A 17,619-nucleotide genomic window follows, 5' to 3' on the forward strand; every position below is an offset into this window, starting at 1 on the left:
TTGAATGATTGGTTTTGTTGGAGAAATGTCCTTTTGCCAAGGCGCAAGAGCCACCAAAACACTTTGACAGCATCAGTTGGTTCAGCGACTCTATTTGGCTAATCAGAGATTTGATCAAATCACCTTCTCGTTGAATCTTTGCTTCAAATATTTGCACAGTCCAATTGGTTGGTAGGCTAACTTTGCACAATAAATCACACTGATACTTCAGCCTACCGAAAGGGCAGAATGGGCTAATCTTGTAAATCCTAAAGAGTATATCAAGGTGCTGTGGGATTAAAAAAAAAAAAAAAAAAAGCAGGAGTGATGCAGCACTGTTTTCTTTGATTCTGAGAATCTATTTTGATCCTGAAACACAGTTGCAAAAGTAAATAATATCACCTTTTGTCTTTCATTAGTAATGAAAGATTGAGAATATTAGAAAATAATGTGCTGCAGTAAATTAGAAGAAACCAGAAGGAGAAATTAAGATATGGCCTACATCTTATTGTTTGCTTTTCTCTTTCCCTTGGTTGTAACTATTGATCAATGTAGTGCTTAAAATATGCAGAAAACGCTTTGAAGTTTTAGATGCAAGTGTGTCTACTTTTCTTTCTCTTTTCTTGGCTGAGCCAGCTGAAGTGAAGTGTAGCAGCTAACCTGATGCCTATATCCAGATTGCTAAATTAATATATCTAAAGATGATGAAACAACTCAGATAATCACTGTCTACCGTGTATATTTAAGTGTTTTAAAAGCAAGGAGATATTTTTTGTCAGGGGACGAAAAAAAAATGCTGCCATTGGCAACAATACTGCCAATGAATTGCAGTGGAAAAACCGTTTGTTATGTTGCTGTAGTACTGTGAATAATTGCAATATGAGCATGTCAGGATTCATGTATTTATTTACATATGCATCGATATCTTGTATGCCATCTTAATTCCTGAGACTTGTGACAATTCATAAGACAAAAGAAAAAAGGAGAAAATTAATTAGTTAATGCATCCACAGTAATTAATACCAATTAACATTCCTAGCATAAACAGAATCATTATAGCCCACGTAAAGACAGATAGCGTCAGCTAATGAACACTGAAGGAGTTTTATTTTTACTAATTTTCAGAAAAGTCAACACTGATGTCCATTTTGTTTCTAGGACTTGTGAAAATACTGGTGTACACTGATGTTATGTTGCATTTGTGGAGCTGTGGTGTCACAGGGGTTGGTATTGCAAGCTAATTCAGATCACTTCCAGGAGTTCGATCCTGACCGGCTCAAGGTTGACTCAGCCTTCCATCTTTCCGAGGTCGGTAAAATGAGGACCCAGATTATCAGGGACAATATGCTGACTCGGTAAACTGCTTAGAGAGGGCTGTAAAGTACTGTGAAGCTACATGCTATTGCTATTTCTCCAGCATCTTCTGAAGATGCAAAGATTTTTGATATTACCCTGCCACTATCTCTCTTCTGGTGTTTTAGGGAGAATTAAATTGTGTGTTCCCCTTTCAAAAAATGATAGTACCACTTTAAGTTTAAGAGCCTGGGGGAGCAGAGTTAAGAGAGTAATCAGCCTGGAGTCATGACATTCCCACAAATGATCTAAGTCAACCCGTCTTGAATTCTTTTGAGTCTTAACTAATGCCAATTTAGGGGCTGACCATTAGTTGACTAGATTCTAGAAGGGGACATCACCACTAGGCAGTCAAACACTGACTGCATAGTCCAGCAGATTTAAGGAAATAAATGAGGCGGGAATGTGAGTTACAATTCCATGAATAACAATAGGTTTCCGAGAAATGACATAAGGTGCCACCAAAGAACAGAAAAGTCAGAAAGTTCATCATTTTTTTATTATTCAAGAAAAATTGGGATATAATTCATGGATTCTGCCATGGAGCAGTGCTATAAAGAAATAAGAATGGGTGGAGAAGGGTCTTTTGAATGCCACCCTTTTTTTCCCTGTCTCTCTGGAAATTGCTCGACTCGTATTGTTCATTCTATAGCATTGCTAGAAAATTCTCTAATAAATTCTTGGTGAAAATTAACTGTCAGTCAGTTCCAGCAAAAACTATAGCTTTTTATTGGTGCCATTAAGTAGCACACTATAACTCATAATATCGTGTTTTACCAACCCCTGTAGATTTTTTTTTTCTTCATTCTTTGCTGCTGTTTGGTATGGATGTGGTCTTGAAGGTATATTTTCAAAATATATGAGGTACTGCAACTTTATTGCACATTATGGTTTTGGGTAATAAATGTGATATTTGTTTCTATTTTTCTCTAACCATTCCGTTCTTAATAGTTTCAAAAATGGCCCCTGCATTCAATTTTTGTTGTGACTCATAGTTTCTCTTTCCAGCCTTTTATATAAATGAGTTTCACCTCGTAAAGACCAGCTGAATTTCTATTAAGGTAAAATTTGAAAACAAATTTTAGCAAACCCAATTCCCATTTCCTGGACTAATGCGCAGATTGGACTTCAATTGCCCCCTGGTTGGTTTATTTATTTATTTTTGAGCTTCCCATTCAGGTTGACTCAAGCCCTCACCAAGTGCTTATGAAAACATGAGTTTTAGATTAAAATGTGCGTGAGCATTTCAGACAAAATTCGGTATAAAGATGTGCAGTTTAGAAAGCTTAAGGTTATAAATCCTTGCCATAGTCTTTCCATTACACATGCAGTGACTGAAAGTGTACCTTTTTTAAAAAAAAATGCATTGTGGAAGCTGGCAGTTTTTGAATTTGCCCCTTTCTCTTCGCAAGACACCCAAGACATGCACAAAGGATTCTATGCCTTAGTTGTTGCTTGGCTGTTACTTGGAATCAATAAACCTACCTAGCTCTCCTAAAATCCATTTATGAGGGATTGTCAAGTAACCCATGTTTTTTCTGAACCCCATTCCATCCTCTGTCTGCCATCTTGCTTTTGACCTGATGTAATGATAGCCAACAAAGGGGGCATTATGGCTCAGTGCTTAAAGATACTGAGATTGTCAGCTGGGAAGCTGAACGCCTGGGTTTGAGACCTGAGCGCTGTGAGATGGGGTGAGCTCCCGTTACTTGCCCCAGCTCCTGCAAACGTAGCAGTTCGAAAGCATGATGGGCCAGGGCAACTTTGAGCAAATTTACAGCAAATTTAGTTCCCAAATTCTGAAGGGCTGAACCTAATGAGTAGAAAAACAATGAGATTTAGAATAGAATAACAGAGTTGGAAGGGACCTTGGAGGTCTTCTAGTCTAGTCCAATCCCCAGCTCAGGCAGGAAACCCTATACTATTTCATTTATTTATTATGGCATAAGCTGGAGGCTCTGTGTGTGTGTGTAGTCAGCAGAGAATACAGTTCTACAATTGTCTTGTAACACAACACCATTTAATTTTGTTTTCACCTGTTTGAATTTGCCTCTTTAGAACCCACCCACCCCTTTTCTTTCCCCCTACAGCAACTGTTTTTGCCACTACAACCAAATTGGGCCACCTTTCCTCAAATGTGATGGGCAAAGGAAAACCCAGAAGTCCTTCCAAAATTTCTTCTTTTACACCATTTACGTTATGTCTGCAGCAAATAGCAATACCACTTAGACTTATATGCCACTTCTCAGTGCTTTACAGCCCTCTCTAAGCAGTGAGCAAGTTGTTATCTCAGGAAATAGGCTCAGAACTTATTAGTATTTGGATGGGGGCATAAAGAATCCCCAAGGCTAGACTACACTGGGAAGTGTAAAAAAAAAAAAAAACTTGAGAAGAAAGCAGAGGTGAACCATGTCAGTTGGTCTAACTTGAAGGAGATTGTGTTCTCCACATATACAAAGCTTTGTCAATTAATGTCATTAAAAGGCTGCGTTTTTTTACCCCCAGGACCTGAAGTTAAGAATAGTCAGCATTACAGAGAAATCAGTTTCAAATAGCAAAGGTACCCTGATCTTCCTGTCTTAAGGAAGGAGGGCCAGAAAAGGAAGTAGAATAAAGGTTTCTTGCAAGATAGATTAAAAACTGGAGCTGAGCGCTCCTGTGTTTTTAATCATTCGGAGATCCAGACTCCCAGGCTACTAACTTTAATGTTGTCATGCTGGGAAGTTTTCAACTACAGATGCTACTCCTTTACTTCCCTGTTGTGAAGGAATTTTAAGGCTTGCTTTAAATCAAATACTGAAAGGCTTACCTTTTGGGTTCAGCCATGCATTTCTTCAATAATCAACAGGCAACCCTTCTTTCTTGTCTAAAGGAGTCCAGAAAAGAAACTGTACAGCTTTAAGGATAACATGGGTTGCTCTATTTTTCTTCCTTAAAAATGGGGCAACTTGAAGACTTGTGGGCTTCAACTCCCAGAAGTCTCGCTGCCAGCCTTGGACTAGAGCAAGGGTCTCCAAACTTGGCAACTTTAAGACTTGTGGACTTCAATTCTCAGAATTCCTCAGGCTGGGGGGGTTCTGGGAGTTGAGGTCCACAGGTATTACAGTTGCCAAGTTTGGAGAGCCCTGTGCTGGAGTCATCTTGTTTTTTTCTCCCTTGCTGGCTTGACTCTCAAGATTATATGGCCAGTATTTTTGCTGAGAAATAATAACATATTATAATAGGTATTTTCTTTTGACTCTTTTCACTGTGCTAGAGTAGCAGGAGGTTTTGTTTAGTCATGCCTAAATCTGTCTTTGAGTCAATCAGAGATTAATTACTCACTGATTTAGAGTGATAAGTATTGGCCCACAGTAGAGAAACAAAGCAAAACATCCCTGAAGTGTTTTAATTGCTCTTCATTGTGCCAGCTTACTTCTCCTGAATGTTCCTTTTACGGTAAGAGTTGCTTTTTTGGATGAAGCACCACACTACTAACATGCAGGAGTTGTTTTCCAAATACATTTTGTTAGATTCATACTGTTATATATTTGTTGAAAATTTGGATCAAGAAGCTCTGGCTGTTATGTTGTTTTCCTTGCCACTCCTAAGAATTCTTTGTTCCATTCGAAACTGGCTTCTACCTGAAAAAACAATTGGTTTAATAAATTTAGTATTGGAGTCTCTGATTCACACTATTTTTCCAATGTGGCGGTATTTCCTGTGATCTGTTCTATTTTTTTAATGAGAAATATTAAGGATCACTTCTAGTGCCTTTATTCTGCATGGCAAGACAGCACGTAACAAAAAGATTAGGGCTTCCATTATGTAGTTGTAGCCATCATTTTGACATTTTTAAACCTCCTACTGACATACTCCTTCCTTCCTACCTTCCTTCCTTTCTTCCTTCCTTCCTCCCTTCCTCCCTCCCTCTTCCTCCCTCCCTTCTTTCCTCCCTTCCCTTCCCTTCCATTCTTTTCCCTTCCTTCTTCTTTCTTTCTTCCTTCCTTCCTTCCTTCCTTCCTCCTTCCTTCCTTCCTTCCTTCCTTCCTTCCTTCCTTCCTTCCTTCCTTCCTTCCTTCCTTCCTTCCTCCTTCCAGTCCCTTCTCTTCTTTCCTCCTTTCCTCCTTCCCTTTCCTTCCCCTTCCCTTCTTTCATCCCTGCCTCTTTTCCTTCCTTCGTTTCTCCCTCCCTCCCTCCCTTGAAAGCCACCTGCCCACTCTGAAAGGATCAGAATCCTCTCTCCGTTCAGGTGCGATAAGTGGTCGCCTCCACAGTCCCAGGCACCAAACAATGAGGACAGATATTTAAGCCTCTTTCAACCAAAACTGTTTGCAGAGTAGCAAATACATGAACATTACATGTCGAACATTCGTCTTGTGTTTAGGTAAAGTAAAACGATTTGCATTAGGATCTGTTATTGCGCAAGGGAGTTGTAACTGATTCCATCTGGGCTGTGCACATTAGATTTAGAAGGAAAGGTGTTTAAAGCAGGAGAGATGTTGAAAGAAGAATTATTTCAATTCTTTCTTAATCCAGGGCTCATCATGCCATCTGTATATGTGAGAAATGGTTGGTCAGTCTCTTAGCAGTGATAACGTCAAGAATTAAATATCAACCACTTTCCAACAGAGCCTAACAAATTGTCACACTTAGAGCTCTCTGCCTCTCACAACTTTGAATGGAAGATTGGGGAGCATTTTAGAAAGACCTCAACAATAGCAACACTTCACATCATGATAAATTCTGGCTTTTATATTTCTCCCTTTTTCTCAAGACAGCGGAAAGTCAGCTTTTCAGTCCCGATGATTAGAGGTAATATACTTCAGATTGCTTAGATTTGGAAAGATTTCTCCTGAATGTCAGTTGTTGAGGAAATATTGCAAGGCAGGCAAATTGTGATTTGTTGACCTATCAGCTTTTATTACCACCAAAAGAACAGACTATCTCACTCCGCGGGAAGCTGGGAGACACTTAAAGACAATCATGCATTGTTCTGTGTTATTTCTCAACGGGGTTATAATGAAAGGTATTCCAGTTTAGCGGAAGCTGAAAAGATGTTTTTCCTCTCCTTCAAGCAACTGAATTCGTTGCCTAATGATATTAAAACGACTCAACGGGAAATACCTAGCTGTAAGAAATCTGTTGGTAGAAGGTGAAACATTCAAGGGTGGCGTTTTATGGTTTGAACAGAAAATAATGGGTATCTATCTCTGGTTTACAGTGGAGAAAAAGCCGGTAACCAACAATTGTGGATAATGCCTTGACCCCTTTCTCAGTTCTCCCAGATGTCATTTTGACATCCTTGCTTTCAAGACCATAAACTCATATCTGCAGGCTGAACTGGAGGGTGGGGTCAAACTTGTCGTCAATCTGGAGTTGTTACATTCCCACAAGAGACCCAAGTCCAGCCTTCCTTGAAGTCTATTGACCCTTATCTAGCACCAATTTGCCTTGACCGTTAGTAGATCAGAGTCTCATGTATAGGTAGCCTGGAATAAACTTCAAGAGCTTTGAACTAAACTCCTGTTCCTGGAGACTTGCGCTGGCAAGGTCTACTTATTTTGTAAAGAAGAATTGTTAGCTGTAGCTTTGATTCGAGCGATTGAGTAATGTCCTGCTTTTATTATTTTTAGAAATAACTCAAGGTGGCAAACACATCTCATATTCCTTCCTCAGCCTGTGTTCTTATAGTAGCAAAATTCAGTTACACATAGCTTAGCCAAATTTATTTATTTATTTATTATTTAAATTTATATACCGCCCTATCTCCCTTACGGGACTCAGGGCGGTGAACAGGCAATAATAAAAATCACAGTAAATATTACATAAAAGCCTGCTCTAAAATATAAAACCCCTAACAAAACCCAATCAAAACTACGCCAGGCCAGCCGCATGGAACAGATGAGTTTTCAGGGCTCGGCGGAAGAGGCGCAGGTCCGCAATTGTACGTAGGTCGGGGGGCAGGTCATTCCAGAGGGCAGGAGCTGCCACAGAGAAGGCTCTCCCCCTGGGGGTCGCCAGCCGGCATTGGCTGGCCGATGGCACCCTAAGGAGGCCCTCTCTGTGGGAGCGGACTGGTCGAAGGGAGATATCAGGAGCTGGATAATATAGGTAGTTCTTGACTTCCAATCATTCATTTAGCAACTATGCAAAGTGACAAACAACACAGAAAATGTGACCCAAGATCGGTTCTCACAGTTACAAGCATCCCAACAGTTACATAATAAAAATTGGGGCATTTGGCAATATTTACAATGGTTGCCACATCCTGGGATGAGGTGATGATCACCGTTTGTGATTTCCCCAGTCAAACAAGCAAAGACAATGGAAAAAGCTGGATTTGCTTTTTCCTACGTTTCAATTAGTAACTGCAGAGATTTGCTAAACAACTCTGCTGAAAAAAAAGTTCATAAAACTGGATACAACTCACTTAACAACAGAACAACAGAAGATCTGGCTTCAATTGCAGTCACAAATGGAGGACTACCTGTCGGGTATAAAACATGATTATAAAACATTGCAAGCATGACTTTTCCGATCAAATATTGGTTCAGTGTGTACCTCCTTAAACTTAACTGTCACCACAGGAGGAGAACAAAAATGCTTCCAAGAAAAATCTGGTGTGCCGTGTTTATGAAAATTTATCTTGCAAATACTGTAACAAGTTTTCCATTCTTCCACATTACAGTAAAAGGAGTCCAGATTGGGAGACATAAGAAAGATACTCTCTCTTTTTGTTCATTAGAAGCATAGCAGCTTACTCCGCTCTCCACCTTGGGGAGATTAAGGACCGACGGCCCTGAACAACTTTTGAGTTTCATTGTCTGTGCTTGCTCTGCTCACAAATGGGGTGTGATATATTCATATCTGAAGTCCTCAGAGATGCACTTTCAATGAAGAATAGAGTACGTAGCTCAAACGGATTAATCCCAGTGTTTGATGCTTAACCAGGATGTCTCTTTTCTAAATCTACTAATCTGACAAGTCTTCTTGTAACTGCTTCATTTTTAGAAAAGGAGGAAGATAAAAAAAAGCACCCTAGAATTCACAATAAGTGAATTCACAATAAGTAGTTCTTCGTAGCAACAGGGGTAAAGGAGTAGATGACCTAAACAAGTGACTTTGGAACAGAGGTGAGTTACTACCAGATGTTCAGGGACAGGAACCCTTCATTAACAGGCAGTTTGTGTCTTGCAAAAGAAAAAAGAAAAAAGACCATGTTGACATCACCATCATATTATGGGTCTCTCAATTGAGACTGAAAGGGCAATGAAAGCCATGTCTGCCCTTTGCACAGATTGCTTTGTCAAGAAATTTCTTCTTAGTTCTAGGTTGCTTCTGTGTGTGATTAGTTTCCATCTGTTGTTTCTTGTCCTGCATTCAGGTGCTTTGGAGACTAGCTTGACCCCCCTCTTCTTTGGGGCAGCTACTTAGATATTTGAAGACTGCTCTCATGTCACCCCTAGTTCTTTTCATTAAACTTGACATTCCCAGTTCCTGCAACCATTCTTCGTACCTTTTAGCCTCCAGTCCCTTAATCATCTTTGTTGCTCTTCTCTGCACTCTTTCTTGAGTCTCAACACCTGTGCCTTGTTGGAAGTATATAATATGCTTCTGTTCATGGGGAAATGAGCACATTGGGCAAACTTTTCTCAGGCAGGTTGTGAGTTTGCCCAGGACAAATTAAATACCACAAGCTATTGTGAATTGCACATTTGCAAAGATTTGGGATGGTGTCCTCTGAGACAAGGACAGACCATTCATATTTGCAAATAGAGAAACTCATTATCTCCTGTGGTTTGTGTGACAACTAATAATGATCATACTATTCTTCATTCTGAAATACACTGGGTTGTATTTAGGCTCCACATCTGTGCACTGCAATCATTGGCTGTTATTAATAATTATTAGCCACCGCAGCTTATGCTATAATATAATGCATGGTATATAAGGAATCACTCATGCTGTGAATAGAACATTGACTCAGAGCTGCCTTAGGGCATTGTGATTATTAGTGATAATTCATCCATTTCAATCCTCAACAATTATTAATAACAAGTTCTATTGAATATTCATTCACAACAAGTTCTGTGGTCCTGATGATATATTTATCCCACATCCTGGTAGAAACCTAGAGCAATTGTTTGCTGGTAACAGATAAGGTAACCATTTTTAAGGCAACAATTTTAGACCTACTTGTGAAACTAGTGTAATTATTAGAACCAGAGGAAGCTATTGCTCAGGAAATGGGAGAGGATGAGAAGGGGGACAGAGAGGAGGTGGGAGGAAAAGGGGGAGGAGGAGGAGGAGGAGGAGGAGGAAGAAGAAGACAAAGAGAAAAAGGAGGAGGAAGAGAAAGAAGAACAAAAGGAAGGAGAAGGGGAGGAGGAGATAGAATAGGAAAAGGACAAAGACGAGGAAGAAGAGGAGGAAGAAGAACAGGGGGGAGGAGGAGGAGGAGGAGGAGGAGGAGGAGGAGGAGGAAAGAAAACTTTATTAAGTCAATTGACCATATCAAATATGTAAAACTGTTGATTACCACATTTCTTGTTTACCTTTTACCATTGCATGTTGCATCAGCCTCTTTCCCCTTTTCTCTGCCTCAGTCATTTTGATAAATTGGGTAATAATTCAGCTGCATGCAATAGTTATTGCTATCAGATAATAGATATCATTTCTAATTAACTATTCCCAGCGGCTTAGGAGGAGTCCTAAGCAACTTGGAAGTTCAATTACTTAGTTGGACCAAGTATTACACTTGGAAATTAAATGTACTGGAGCAACAATCAGTGTGAAATAATGCATTTTTAATTTGAGGGATTCTAGGCACAACACTTTTTTCTCCTATTTTTCTATACATAATTATGACAGTTGATAAATGGATTTGGGAGGGAGGGAGGGAGGAAGGGAAGGAAAGGAGAGAGGGAGGAAGGAAGGAAGGGTGGGAGGGAGGGAGGGAGGGAGGGAGGGAGGGAGGGAGGGAGGGAGGGAGGGAAGGAAGGAAGGAAGGAAGGAAGGAAGGAAGGAAGGAAGGAAGGAAGGATATTTATTTAACAGATCTGAACACGCTGCTTGGAATTGCCTATATTCTTAGACGCTACCTTAATAATTCTTAGGTCTTTGGTTAGGATTTGAAGTATTATGTTTCCACCAATCTTAGAGTGTGAATCTAACTGTAGATTACTCACTTGTAAATTAATAAATAATAATGGGAAGGACACAATAAGTGGATAAAAATGCCAAATCCAGCCTAAAGATTTGGCTGACTGTGCAACCAGCTATAATTCCACATTGGCTTAGTTTAGATTTGTTGCCCTCTTCTAACAAAGCTTTTAAATTCTGGGAGACTTTTAAAATGTCAGAAGTCTGAGAATGTTGTGTTATTAGGTTTAAAATAATATTAACACTCCCTTTCTCCTGACATTCTCAGAGTGGATTAAGTTTCTTCTTTTATTAAAGGAACTTTTAATCTCTGTGCGTAATGCTAAATTAGGCTGCTGTTGACATGTCTTTGTAAGTCTTTGAAATCCTTCATGGGCTGAACTGAATTGGGAAGAAAAAGGGTAGGGATAAGTTTGAGATTTCAGCCCCAATGGCTAGAAACTTCAATTATTTCAGGATGTATTTTCATTGAAAATCCTGCCATTTGCTATCTTGAATACTCGTTGGATTTATAGTAAGAAAAGAGTTGAGGAAGCCATAGATGTGTTGGCTCATGAGATTAATTATCTTTTTTTACCCTTAAGAATAATACTTCTATAAATAAAATAGACATTTTCCGGCAAGTCTTATTTTCAATACAATATTGGGGTACATGCTCCGATCCCATGGAAGCACAAAAGTTTAAGGACCACATTGTCTCTTGAGTTGGTTTCTTGAGATGATGACATTTCCTGGTGTTCTACAACATTTATTTAGATTCAAACTGAAATAGGTTGTATAGCCAGTTGTATAAATGAGATGTGTTAATCTTTATGGAGATTAACAAGTGGAGACCCTTTATAGAGTCCCTTTTTTAATGTAAAAAGAAAGTATCTTTAAAAGAAGAAAGGAAGGAATAAATTATGTTTGCCCATAATCTTTAATGTGGCAGGGAAGGTCTGTGCATATTAATTTGAAGCAGGGGGAAATTGCAGTTCTTTATTTCATTTCCAAGACTCCTTGAGAAAACAAATTATTTTATACATCAGCTATGTGTTGGAAATGACAGATGAGATTAATATGCTTCTTAAATTACCATTACCAGGGGTCAATTAATAAGTGAACCAACCTTGTGAATGTCATTCCAAGAGACTAGTTACGGGGTCCATAATGGTCCCTGTCAAATTATGTAAATGTGAGAAAATTAGAAAGATGTCGATTGGATGCTAAGCCAGGATATACTTACTAATTGCATTCTCTATAAGGTAAATGAGTTGTTGGTTTGAAGGCTACGCTCCGAATGCTGGAAAAAGCTGAACTAATGTAGTGCTGAGAGGAACCTTGAAGAGAAGGAATCGCTGTGGGAATAAATATTTTGAACTCTCTTTGGATCAGCTTGAAACTTCCAGTGGAAGGTTATTTCTAAATGTGATCAGCAAATCAGTTTTACTTGTCTTACAATGCGGCAGTAAAATTGGAAATTCCCACTAGAGAACATCTAAAGAAACTGTGTTAGATCTATCAATATGTATATACTCAGACTTATATACGTATTTTGTTCAAGGAGGAAGGTCCAACTTTGTTTCAAAAATTTGTTTAGGAAAAGCCTGATTTCAGCTTGGGGTATCCATCCATCCAGCCACCCACCCACCCACCCACCCATCCACCCATCCACCTATCTACCCAACTGATGACTCCATCCATCCATTCAACCAATCAAACTACTTACCTAAGCAAGGATTTCCAATTTAAACCTAACCTTTCCATTAAGCATTTTTAAACCTCTAATTATATATTTAATTTCCTAAAACCTTCCAAAAATATCTCTAATCAAAGGGAAAGCCTTGTCGACTTGATTATTCTTCGTAATTTCCTCCTGTAACTCCCTGTAAGACACCCATTGGATGGAAGTTTGGATAGCAGTCCATACTGAATAACTAAGTAACAGAATAACAGAGTTGGAAGGGACCCTGGAGGTCTTCTAGTCCAACCCCCTGCTCAAGCAGGAAATCCTATACCATTTCAGACAAGTGGCTGTCCAGTCTCTTCTTAAAAACTTCCAGTGTTGGAGTATTCACCGCTTCTGGAGGCAGGTTGTTCCACTGGTTAATTGTTCTAACTGTCAGGAAGTTTCTCCTTACTTCCAGGTTGCTTCTCTCCTTGATTAATTTCCATCCGTGGCTTCTTGTCCTGCCTTCAGGTGCTTTGGAGAATAGGTTGACCTCACTCTTCTTTGTGGCAGCCCCTGAGATACTATCATCTTGCCCCTAGTCCTTCTTTTCATTCATTCCTTCATTCTTTTCATTACTTTGCCTGCAGAAGTGCTTATGTCTTCAACCTCCATGTAAATGAGGCAAAATTTCAGCCAGAAACAAAGGACAATTGTTTTGCTATCCTGACAGCATGAAGCCAGACGATAATCTTCTTCATTCGAATATGGGCATGGAAGGTTGTAGCAAGGATTAATTTCCCCACAATGCCAATTAATTACAGCTAATGAACCTGGCTGTTAGGGGTAATTTATTAATGGGATCCGTAGGGACCAGTTCACCATTTTGCCATCCCGACAGCAGCAGGGAGCAAATTATCAGTGTCCCATTGATTATCTCAGTGCTTTTTGACCTTGGCAATTTTAAGCTGTATGGACTGCAATTGGCAGAGCTGGCTGGGGAATTCTGGGAGTTGAAGTTCATACAGCTTAAAGTTGTCAAGATTGAGAAACCCTGGAATATCTAAACCGTTGGCTCATAAGAAAGCAGCCAGCTTCTAGAGTGTCACCCATATTTTGTGCCGTGTAACTGCGGGTCACAAAGGCTGATAGCTTTTTCCAAGATGACATTTAGGAGCTTTTCAAACACCTCTTTGTTCCCCTGTGTGAAAGATTCAGATTAAAAATAACAAAGTCAATCTTTCACCCTGTCTGACATGGCCTTCTGAGAACTTCTGAGTCAAGAAAATCCTTTAGACCCCCCACGTGGGGTCCATTTTAAGCATTTATTTAGCTAATTTTGGACTCATTGGCAAAAACATTATTTCTTTGTCAATGAAAGCACAAAGGTTGCTCTAAATTCCCACAATTAATTTTTTTTAGACAGAAAACAGATAATTAGAAAACAGTGCTTCTCGTTTAGCTATTTTGCTTTTAAAGCATCAAGAGATCAGATGCAAAAATCAGTGTATTTTTGCATTCAGGCAAATCTTCTTCAAAGTTACCACTCTACCAATGAAGTTACCACCTTGGGGGAGACGAAAAAAAGAGGAAATCTCACATAGAGCTATTTCATTTTGCCGTAATTTGTTTGAATTCAATTACTAGTTGTATCTAGTGATAGAACTGTGCAAATACGTCACATCTATGTTGCATCAGCAAAACAGCCAGGCATAATAGAAAAGTCAATGCAGCCTGACTGATTCGGTAAAAAGCTATTTATTCCAAGATAACTAGCGAAGGAAAATACAATAATTTATTGCTACCCTAACATTCACCTATCTCCATAAGCATTAATATTGCAGAGAGAACAATGGGGAAATTGAAGCTAGTGGTTTCAATTGTGCTATATTTTGTGGGAAGACCAGAAATGGGGGGAAAATACTGAGATAATGAAAATGTGGTGATAAATAACTTTTCATATTACATTATTGGATTTTAAAACAACTTCGGTTTGAAGCTCTACCAAAATGAAATGGAAAGGTGTGGGTTTTTTTGTTGGGTTGGACTATAACAAAATAATTAAGAGGTTACAAGACTAAAAGGCAAATGACTTTATGTGGGGATGATATTTTTGTACTGGCGGTCCATAAGAAGTGGCTTCCTAACTCCTGCCTGAACAGGGGGTTGGACTAGAAGACCTCCAAGATCTCTTCCAACTCTATTATTCTGATATTCCTGTAGTATGGGACAATTACAGCGCTTTCAATCAAGATTTTGATAACTCTGATAATTTGGTCTAATAATGAAGAGTCTTATGTTAGAATAACAAGAATAAAAGGCTTGTGAAGCGCTCGTGAAAGCCTTGATGGTGGAACCACAAACTTGCAGCCTAGCACATGTCCATCCCCACAAATATTTTGTAACTTCCATACCTTATCTACTACTATGAGCTGTGTTTCCTGCTTGTGTAATCAAGTGAAGCTAAGAATCCTATATATGCCTGCTCTAAAATGTACTCAGGGTCCTTTCAGCTATATAGAAGATCCCACCTTTGTCCAATGCTGAATAAATGTGTTATCTATAGAGAGAATCTGGATTCTGCCTCTTTGTTCGCACTGAGCCACACCAGGTTTCCTGCTCCACAGTGATACCTCATCTGGGTGTCCATCTGTCATATCGTAGAGTGGAAGTAGCAAAATATTCCAGAAGCAAGGAAGCAATCATGCGTCTCTTCTAAAATGTGTCATGGAAGCTTCTCGAGGTGAACACGGTCATGGTAGACCTAGAATTCCTAAAAGAATCTTTCTTAGCCCAAAAAAGCCCAAATTTCCCTATGGTGAAACTGATACTCTCAACCCTATCATCTTTCCTTCTTCCTTCAGTTCAGTCTTCTTTCTTCTGTGTCTCTGACCTCTGCAATTCTGGTAAACATCTGTCTTGTTCTCTGGCTATTATGGAGCAGAACATAATATGAGCTTTTAGCTGTAGATAGGCTGTCGTAACTCATCTTTCTTATCACATTCAGGTTTTCTACATAAAACGTATATTTATTTACCCCACCCATCAGAACTAGGAGGCACAGAATGCTACAGGTCTCATCTCCTAAGGAGGTCCATCTCACGTGACCAAGGAAAAAAAGATGTTACTTCCACTTAGACAAGATGAGATTGAAGCTTTGTAATTTATAGAACACATATTGTTTTATATATATAGAATACACAGTATTGACTTTCCATACTATTTCCCCCCGACCTTTTCTTTTAAACCCAGTGTTTATGGATCAATTCACTTGACTATTATATCTTGCAACATCACATCAAATTACTGAAAAAATTATTCTTCTGCAACTTCTTTTCAAAGACGTGAAGAAGTCTTTCATGGGAAGAAGAAATTGTTATGACACACAATGCTCAACTCATAATTTTTCCACTTCAAATATCAGGGAAGTAGGACTTCTATTTGAATTAAAATAATGCTCTGCCAGAGCAGACTAATTGCAGGTTGAATTTCCAGGCAGGTAAAATTAGACTCGCTTCCATAGGGTTACTTAAGAATGGATGGAAATTTATTTTTGATACCATCCTTATGGATGTTGACCCCATAGCTGCTATGGTGGTGAAATCTCAAAGAGGTAAATTAAATCAGACGTTTCAGTATAAAACCGTTAAGTTTAAAACAACACTCTCTTTTTCTTTATTTCCTGCTAACGATCTTGTTTCTGCTTCCCAGCGTTCAGGTTTGGGCTATCTTTTATTGTGTAGTTTTGCAATTTATTTTGTAGTTCAGAATGTTCCCCTTCAGGATAATTATGTTTGAAGGAGAAAAGAAGGAAAAAATACTTATTCTAAGCAAATCTTCACTTCATTAGCATCAGGTTGTGTTCCTCTTCTTCCCCTCGCGGCCTGCAAATATGACAATTCCATTGCAATGTGCCCAACGAGGATCTCAGCAGGGGTGTGTTTCGATTGCTCAAGTTCGCCACCCTCCTTCCTTTATCCCACTGTCTCAAGTGCTAATGTGGCCAGGGATTCCTAATGACCAAAATGCTGATGTCAAATCTGCCATCTTCAACTTTTGTGCTTTGCTGGCATCCTGCCATAAAATGCAGGGGAGAGGAGCCAAAGGAATGTAGAGTAGCACGGATGAGCATGGGAATGGGAAGACAAGTGGCAGGAGGGGGGAGGCAGCCCTGACAGAAAACAGAGGTGCGAAAACTGGATCAAACCAGCCTTCAAGGTCACATGGCCTGAGAACAGAATGCAGCATTCCATTGACTGGCACCAACATCCAAACATCTGGACAGCATGCTATTGGAGACCAGTGAACTGGTCTAGCGGGGAGGGCCATGGAAAGGGGAAAAGTGTAACTTTTTGTGCGGGAATATTCAGATCTAGCCTTTTTTTTGCTGCAACCACTTAACCTTAGTAAAAGAACCTATCGCTTCAACCAAATGGAGTTGAGGGTCTTTCTTTCCTAGGGATCTGAGTTGGGGCAGGCCTGACAACTGATGTCAACTCTCCTCTTCTTCTCCTTGCTGGGATAACAACGCAACTCAGATTTCTTTTATGCTTTTTCTATTTATACAGCTGCAGGTGGAGGTCACTGATGTCTCTGGGAAGACCATAGAAGGTCCAGTTCCTTTTGATATTATCATCATTGATCAAAATGACAACAGGCCCATCTTCCGGGAAGGACCGTACATCGGGCACGTCATGGAAGGTTCTCCAACAGGTGAGTAATCCAGATACTTCTGGAATCTCATTTTGTAGGCCCTGATGATTTGGTGGACTGTGATGGAGAGCAGGAGGATCCAAGCTGGACAAAATCTGAATGACATTCAATGAGTAAATTCAGTTGAAATTCTGTAATTCAGTTGGATTGGAAAAATTGGTTTGGCTTGGTGATTCAAAGAAGGGAAGGGAAGGGAAGGGGATTTCCAATGCTCCCTGCCAGATTCCCACAAGGAAGGTCAATGGGGAAGCTGGCAGGAAGTCAGAAGTAGCTTCTCCTCCCGCTACTTTTTCCCCCACCTTTGGTCATTCTGTTTCCTGTTTAAGTAAGGAAATATCTCTGAAATAGACCCAACAAGATACGAGTTGTCTAATGAATTTTAGAGCTATTTTCACAGTGGAAAATATATTTTATTACAAGCTTGCAAAGAAAGAACCCCACTTTAAACATTTTGTTGAAAATTATGAGTTGGATCCTATCAGAAGAGAACATACTGTTAGTGGTTGGTCTCAAAATTTAACCATTGAAGCTTTATTTGGAGATTGGAACATTCCATTAAGAATCTGAGTTTTGAACTGTCTTGACATGTTTTAACAATAAGAACATTCTGTAATAATGAACTCATTAATCTGCAACAACACTTTGGATTTTTGTAAGATAGCTCCTTTATGCCGATGCTGTGTCATGTTTTATCTGCAGGAGTTCTGGTTTTAATGTTAGAGCTTCCCATCCCTGCTGTTTCTCCTTCTATTGTTGTCTTTTTGCCTTGCCTTTCGGAGTCT

The 17,619-nt window shown here is 39.5% G+C and overlaps 1 protein-coding gene across 1 annotated transcript in view; it reads left to right on the plus strand.

Moving 5' to 3' along the window:
- Positions 1-17,619, plus strand: part of CDH13 (cadherin 13) — a 225,988-nt gene that overhangs the window by 63,292 nt on the left and 145,077 nt on the right. Inside the window, exon 5 of the mRNA XM_015810457.1 lies at positions 16,693-16,837. Coding sequence (XP_015665943.1) covers positions 16,693-16,837 — 145 coding nt within the window. The remainder of the gene's footprint in view (positions 1-16,692; positions 16,838-17,619) is intronic.

This window comes from Protobothrops mucrosquamatus, unplaced genomic scaffold (assembly GCF_001527695.2).
Source record: "Protobothrops mucrosquamatus isolate PMUCROS unplaced genomic scaffold, P.Mucros_1.0 scaffold_38, whole genome shotgun sequence".
Classification (NCBI taxonomy): domain Eukaryota; kingdom Metazoa; phylum Chordata; class Lepidosauria; order Squamata; family Viperidae; genus Protobothrops; species Protobothrops mucrosquamatus.